Here is a 7,716-nt window from a genome sequence, read left to right on the forward strand (position 1 = left end):
CTGCCCCTTCCAGCCCCAGTCATGGGGGTGGTACATTCAGACCCCGCTCTCGAGGGGAGGGAATTCTCCCTTTGAACAGGAGCAACCTGTGCCTTTGCTCCTCCTGCTGAATCCTTTCCCCTCTGGACTGAGGCCAAGCCAGGCTGGCAGTGCCAGGGGACAGGGGGACAGCACAGCCACCCCCACRGCCCTCGGGGACCCACCTGAAATTCAGGAAAACCCCACATTTACAGACAGCAGCACCCCACTGATGAGAAAAAGAACCATTTTCCCAAGGAAACTGGGCTCTCAGGAGGAAAAAAAAAAACCACTTTAAAAACAATGAGATTTGCTGGGGACGGTTTTACCGAGGAGCAACAATCGCCACGTGCTCCTGGGGGAGAGCTCCAAGCCTTGATCTGAGCTCTGCCCACAGCTCCCGCCGCCTGCAGCACTGCCAAGATCGGGGCTGTGCCACTGAAGTCATGATCCAAATATTTAGGCCATGGAGAGCTCTGTCCCTGTCCTGTGTCACACCGACACAGCCTCGGAGGGAGCGTCCCACGGTTCCCAGAGCTGACAGTGAACATCAAGGGTGAAGTTCAGGAGGTTTCACATCATTAAATCTTCCCATTGCTCTCCTCTCCCAAGGTAAAGCATTTTAAGGAAACCCTTCAGCTGTCATAAAGGACAAGACCACGATCTGATCCTACACCTGGGGGTGGTTTTTTTTATGACAAATCAGCTCAAACTTCCCCCACTTTTATTTTCTTTCCTTTTTCAGAGTTAACTCAGCAGATCAACATCTCTCCGTGATGCCCTTTCCAGGAATTAAAAGTTTAATCATAGAATCACACAACGATTTGGGCTGGAAGGGACTTTAAAGCTCATTTTGTTGCCATGGRYAGGGCARGGACAYCTTCCACTGTCCCMGGGTGATCCCAGCCCCAATGTCCAGCCTGGCCTTGGGCACTGCCAGGGATCCAGGRGCACCCTGTGCCAGGGCTCCCCACCCTCAYAGGGATGGATTTATCCCCAATATCCCATTTAACCCTGCTCTTCCATGAACCAAATGACAAGAGCTGAGCCTGAATCACCTGAGCCAGCTGTGACAAAGCTCTTGGTGCAGGTTGGGGTGACGAGCAGAGTGGGCTGCGAGTGCCAGGGACACCCTTGTGCCCACGAACAGCCCCAGGCAGCTGCACAGCACCCAACAATCGGCCTTTTATTACCCCCGTTCCAAAGAAACGTTTCTCCTCCGCAGCGCTGATAGCAGCACAGCGGAGCAGATAACCCAAATTCGCCTTTTTGAGCACGTCTCTGGGAGAAGAAAGGACAACAACGACACAAAAGACACGCCGGTGACTCGCGGTGCCCCGGGGCTGAGCGCGATGGAGCTGTGGGAAGGCAGTTTTCGGTGAATAACCGCATTTCGCTGCCTGTCCCCACCCTGCGCTATCGGGGAGCCGCTGTCCCCGTGGGCGGCGCTGGAAAGGGCAGATAGCGCTGCAAAAGAAACTCGGCAGCAGCAAAACAATCCCCCCAGGAGGAAAGCAGCGCTCCCCTGGCYGCCCTCCGGGAGCCAGAGCATCCCCTGCCAGCCTGGGAGCTCTCCGTGCCCGCAGGAGGCTCGGGCATCTCATCCTGCGGGYATTATCGCGCTCCCTGCGAGGGTGAAGCGGTGAATGAATGCTCGGTTTGCAGGGCTGAGAGGTGATTCAGTGGATCCGAGCACAAGTTTGACCCGGAGMATCCCCCGAGCATCCCTCCCCCAGCTCGGGGGCTGCCCCTCGCCCCTCCCAAAGGATGCCAGCCTTGAGGGGTGACACAGATCCTCTGAATTTATCAACTGTACATTTGGTGTTTGTCCACAAAAACAACTCTAATTTCCTTCTGAGCCTGGGAACGGTCTGATTTCAGAACTTTTAGAGGCCCCCAAAGCTGAGTGAGCTGCAGCCTCCCCAGGCTGGCACAGACTGACCCCAGTCCAGGCTTTGGGTTTGAGGTTCCATTTAATGGCATTTCAGATCCATTTAATGAGCTCTGGAGGAGGTCCTAACAAAGCCTGGTCACCTGTGGGTGCCACCACGTCCTCACTGTGCCCCTGGCATCGCCAAAAACGAGGCATTCACGGAACAAGAGCTAAAAAGGAACAGCTCCTCCCCACCCCCTCCCACTTTTCAGCTTCATTGCCCTCTGCTTCACTGCTTCCTCATGCAGTCAGATCCTCTTGTGCTGAAAAAAAGGTTTTCTCTCAAAACAGGGAAATCCCGGGCGTTTCTGCAGGCTGCAGGTTTCTGTAGGTTTGCTGTGTCCAGACTCCACTATAAATTTCATTATTTTTAATTAATATATATTTAAATAAAGCCTGTCCTAGTTTTGTGAACCCTGCATGGAGCCAGTTCAGCTGCGCTCAGCTGAGTGCCCAGGACACGGCTCCAGGCCAGGAATACCCCAAATAAACCCCAGCCCCGCTTCCTTCTGCTCACACCCGGCCTCATAAAAACCCCACTAAACTCTTTTCCACCTCTCCACACCTAAATTTCTCGCAGGTCTGAGACAAAGCCGTGCTGGGGCTGACAGAGCTTCCCGAGGGAACAAARCACATGGCACAGGGGGCAGGATGCAGGCACAGGATCCCGACACCTCCCCGCGCTTCCGCCGCTGGGAAAGGGGCGGAAAAACGGGCAGGAACTCGGCTCAAACATCCTGAAAATCCCGGGGCTGTGCAAACACTCAGCTCGCTCCCAGCGATGGCTTTGGTGAGATGATGACATTGGCTTTAAGGTGATTACAAGAGAATTATTCAAATCGCTCAATTTCGGCCGCCTCTGTTCTCCTGGAGCACAAACAGATTTTTTCAGCTGCGTTTTTGGTGGGTTATTCTGCAGGTTTTTGGTGGGTTATCCTGCAGTTTTTGGTGGGTTACCCTGCAGTTTTTCAGTGGGCTATTCAGTTGCTTTTTTGATGGGTAATTCTACAATTTTTGGTGGATTATCCTGCAATTTTGGTGGGCTATTCAGCTGCTTTTTGGAGGGTTCTTCAGCTGCTTTTTTGGTGGGTTATTCTGCAGGTTTTTGGTGGATTATTCTGCAGATTTTTGGTGGGTTATTCTGCAGGTTTTTGGTGGGTTATTCTGCAGGTTTTTGGTGGGTTACTCTGCAGTTTTTTGGTGGGTTATTCTGCAGGTTTTTTGGCAGCTAAGCGGGACAAGGGAGCAAATCCCTTCTCTCACCTCCCATCTCATACTCACCTAGGGCAATAAAAAAACAAAGGAAGGCAACAAAAAACCCTTTGATGAAGGGAAACTTTGTCTCTGGTTATTACCGAAAAYATGGATTTATAGCACAGAGCACAGAAATAATTTGGGATTCTTAAATGACCAAACAAACTCTTGCACAAGAATTCAAACCCCCCTGTGTCCATTTGCCAGCTGGAATGGAGAACAGGTGGAGAAGAGATCAAAGCARTAGAAAAGTGAAATGTTGTTAAATGGAATAAAATAACTCTTTGATTTCTGGCACCATGTTAAACCTCACCCTGCTCCACAGGGTTAAAACTACACAAAAGCCAAAAGTTGCCTGAAGTTATAGATGGAGTGAACTTCTGGCTGTAAATACGTGGTCTCTGCTAGGACATTTTTATTCTCATTTGGGTCAAAATGGGGATGAAAAGAGCTGAAAATGAGATGTTATTGCGCGATAGGCTGACACCCTCAGCCTACAGTAAATAAAGTTTCTCTGACAATGTTTTCCTYGGTGTGAGGCTGGGGTTAAYRCTYGGATAGAACAACAGACTRAAAACCAAACCAGCCRTCTCTAAAGCAGCTTTATTCTCTAAGTCGCCTACTTTGGATACATTATACCTGTTTAAAATAGAAAGCATTTAAATAATGATTTAAGTTTCCCTTTCTCTCAGAGGCCAATTAAGTTATTTTACAATGTTTACCTGGTTCYTGACACTGCTTGAGAAACCTGAACAGACGTAAGCAAGGAATCATCCAGGACTGAGCACACACACAAATGGGTTTTTAATGCACCACACAGAGCAGGCTGGCAACAGAATTTMTACTGGTGCTGCTTTCAGAAGGATAAATAGGGAAGGGAGTTAAATATAATATTTAGGAATTGTGTTTTATCAGAAAATAGGGTCCTCCACTGAAAACTTTCACTCAATGGGTACGGAGCACCCAGGTTTTAAAGGGTTTCTGTCAAATTCCATGATAGAGGCAAGAAATAAACACACCGAATGYCAGGACAGGGCAGTAAAATCTCTCTGTCCTGAGCTGCAATCACCTGCCTTCCTTCCTGGCCTATGYATTTCTCAGTTTTTCAAAGCAAAAGTGACCTAAAGAATCCCTCGAACCCCAGCTGCCCAACAGCCAATTCCCACCCCCGTTCCAAACTGTGCCYGTCACCCAGGTGTGCCCAGGTAACTCTGCATCCCCAGCCCATTCCTGCACCCAAACCCCCCTGGCACAGCCCCTGCGCAGGAGATGGGACWTTTCCGAGCCGGGGACAGCAACGCCGCTGCTTTGGGGTGCAAAGTCCGGGGAAGTTTTGGTCTTTGAAACGCTCATCCCTAAATACCGAGGTTAAACATTCATAGCCCGGACACGGCCCCGCTCTCAAGGAGCCGGGCTCCTCTGCGCCCTCCGAGCTTCCTGCTGGCGACGGCGGCGGGGACACAAATCCTGTCACCCCCGGAGGGTCACAAAACTTGGGAGACAGCCCTGGAAGTGCCGACTTCCAAGAAACCTCCCTCCATTCATTGCACCGGCGGGTTTGGCAGGGAGCGCCCGGGGCTCCTCACAAAAGCATCGCTCTGAAAACGGGCGATTCAGGATGACCAAAAAAAATTTAAAAGACAAGAAAGAAAATGAAGAGAACGGCTTTTTTTTTGCCTGCTTTTCCCTTCCCGGAGSGCTGCGTTCCCGAGCCCGGCTCATCCGTTGTGCCCGTCCGGCCGCTCCCGGCTAACGGGATGGGGAACCGGCCCCGCTCGCAGCCCCGGCGGTGTCSGGGGAGCGGAGCCGCTTCCACCCGGGGCTGTGAGCCCCCCGAGCCCCGCCAGCACCCACCTTGTAGACTTTGCCGAAGGCTCCATCTCCCAGCTCGCCCACCACCTCCCACACCTCGCCGGGGTCCAAATCGCGGCGGACGTGCTCGTATTCCTTGGAGCGGCGCTTCTCGAAGGCGGAGAGGCGCAGGATGCGGCGGAAATTGGCGAAAGCCATCCCGGAGTGCGGCCCCGGGAGCTGCGGAGCCGCCGCCGCCCGCTCCGGCCCCGGCAGGACGGAGCCGCTGCGCGCCCGGGGAGCGGCGAGGCGGGACCGGGGCCGCCTCCAGCCGCGCACATGGAGCCGGAGCCGCTCCACCTGCTGGGCTGGGCTGGGCTGGGCTGGGCTGGGCTGCCCGGGACAGGGCCATTGGACACCCGCGCCCTGAGCCCGCCCGGCCGGCACCGCCCCGCACGGCACGGATCGGTCCAGACACGGCAAAGATAGGGAACGGCACGGGTACAGAACGGCACAGACAGGGAACGGCTCGGGTACAGCACGGCAGAGACAGGGCACGGCTCGGTCCGGGATGGCACAGACAGGGAACGGCTCGGTCCGGAATGGCACAGCACAGACAGGGCAGGGCTCGGGTACAGCACGGCACAGACAGGGCACGGCTCGGTCCGGAATGGCACAGCACAGACAGGGCACGGTCCGTCCCGTCCCGACTGTCACGACTCAGCCCGAATATGGCCCGGCACCGCCCGGCACGGCTCATCCCAGACACGGCTCTGCCCTGGCACGGCACGATTCGCTCCGGGATCGGCCCGGCACGGCCCAGCCGGGTGAAAGTCCGCCCTGACCGGCGCGGCTCAGCCCGGGTACGCTCTGCCCCGTCGCCTTGGCACGGTTCAGCTTGGCACCGCCCSGCCTGGCACGGATCAGCCCGACCCTGCCTTGTTCTGCCCGTCCCGGTGCACTGAGCCATGGCCCAGCCCGGCTGAGCCCGGCAGGGTTCCCCAATCCCAAACCAAACCCGGGACAGCGGGACAGGGAAGGAGCGATCCCCCCGCCCCGCCCTGCCCGCAGCATCCCCGGGGCTGCTCCGATCCCCGCACAGCCACATTCCCGCATGGAAAACCCTAATCCCGACCTGTCCCGGCAGCCGAGCCGCATTTCCTGCTCCCCGCGGTTCAACACAGCTGATTCCCAAAAYCCGGGAGCGGGAATTGCGGGGTATCCGCACCGCGGCACCCGCCAGGCGCTGTTTTGGGTGATGTGACCCAGTGGCAAGGTCTCCTGGTCCCCGTGGTGACATTTCAAAGGCTCCGAAGGCGGAGCGGCGATCCCAAATGGAATGGGGACATCTAGGGGACCCCCCCGGCGGTGCAGCCCCGCTCCGGCGGCTCGGGATGAGCGCAGGGAACGGAGCTGGGTGGCTGTCCCCGCACATCCCGGCCACACCCGCCTGTGTTCTGCCCCAAATTCACATCCCACCGCCCAGCCGGGGGCACGGGAACAGGGCACGCCCCATCCTGCAGGAAATTACAGCAAAACTCAGCACATGATCCCGCTTTGAGAACATCTGAGCTCAGGGATGCTGTACGAGTTCCCTGACACATCATTCCCCGAAACACCAGGCTGATTGTCATCTTTCCTCGTCCTTGCTGTCAAAAATATATTGGCAGAATATTCCCAGCTCGTGGAGGTTGATTGAAAGAATTACCTGAGCCCCTGAAAACGAGATTGGCGTTAATGCTCGAAAGTTACCGGCTCTGTGTGGTGTTTTGAGAAGTGACCCGCAGGGCTCTGCATCCCCCGGGGTTTAAAACCAGGGATCAGTGACATTACAAATATTGCATTTCAGATTTTCCAACAACAGCAGCACCTTGGAACACTAATTAAACAGCAAGCCCYCCCGTGGTGCTCCAGCTCAAATAATTCCTGCAGATTTCCCCCACTGGCAGAGATTTAAGGATGGCAGAATCAGCCCAGACTGCAGATGTTGGGGTTTTTTTTTTTAGCAGGGGCAGTTTGTCCTCTGTGTTGGCCTTTGGAGAAATTTGACTGAAATTTTGGAGCTGGAGGTTCGGCTGAAATTTTGGATCGGGAGGTTCAGCTGAAATTTTGGAGGCTCTGCCCTGCACTGGAGGTGACTAAAGAGGACTAAAAGAATTATTAAAAGTGACACCTTCAAAACAAAAATGTGGGGGATTTTTTTTCCAGCGTCTCTGGTTTGTCAGAAAAGTCTTTTATTTTTTTTTTCCCCTCCAGTGGAGGGGTGGGAAAGAAGACAGGAAAAGAAGTCAGGAAGAGAAGACAGGCAGACAGCAATGAGCGCTTTCACATTTTCTCTGTGCAGAAATCACACAWGGCTCTCTCATAAATCATCTGATTAATCCTGTCCGTGAATTCTGAGCAGCATCTCGTGTCTGCTGCCGGGTGYTAATTGCCTGTGCCCCAACCTGACTGGGAGCAGTGGGCATTTCAAATGRAATAAATCCTGCTAATTATTGCTCTCAGCTCCGTGCAGGCCATGCCTGACAGCTCCCTGCTCTCCYGAGGGGCAGTTTGATTGCTTTCTCCAGGATGGGACCGACCTGTGTAAGGATCAGATCCTGCTGCTCATGCACCCACTGGGGTGAAATGCTGTGGGGATGGAAAGCCAGGATTAACCCTGAGCTCAGCCTTGGAAAGCTGGGAGAGTTGGGGTTGTTCAGCCTGGAGAAGGTTTCAGG

General features: G+C 54.5%; 1 protein-coding gene across 1 annotated transcript in view; it reads right to left on the bottom strand.

Moving 5' to 3' along the window:
• Nucleotides 1-5,336, bottom strand: part of LOC130585536 (serine/threonine-protein kinase 10-like) — a gene marked incomplete at its 3' end in the record, with an annotated part of 11,195 nt that extends 5,859 nt beyond the window's left edge. Inside the window, exon 1 of the mRNA XM_057386083.1 lies at nt 5,060-5,336. Coding sequence (XP_057242066.1) covers nt 5,060-5,215 — 156 coding nt within the window. The remainder of the gene's footprint in view (nt 1-5,059) is intronic.
• Nucleotides 5,337-7,716: the final 2,380 nt, after the last annotated feature.

The sequence above is a fragment of the Malurus melanocephalus genome, unplaced genomic scaffold (assembly GCF_030028575.1).
Source record: "Malurus melanocephalus ecotype Western Australia unplaced genomic scaffold, MMel_1.1 scaffold_908, whole genome shotgun sequence".
Classification (NCBI taxonomy): Eukaryota; Metazoa; Chordata; class Aves; order Passeriformes; family Maluridae; genus Malurus; species Malurus melanocephalus.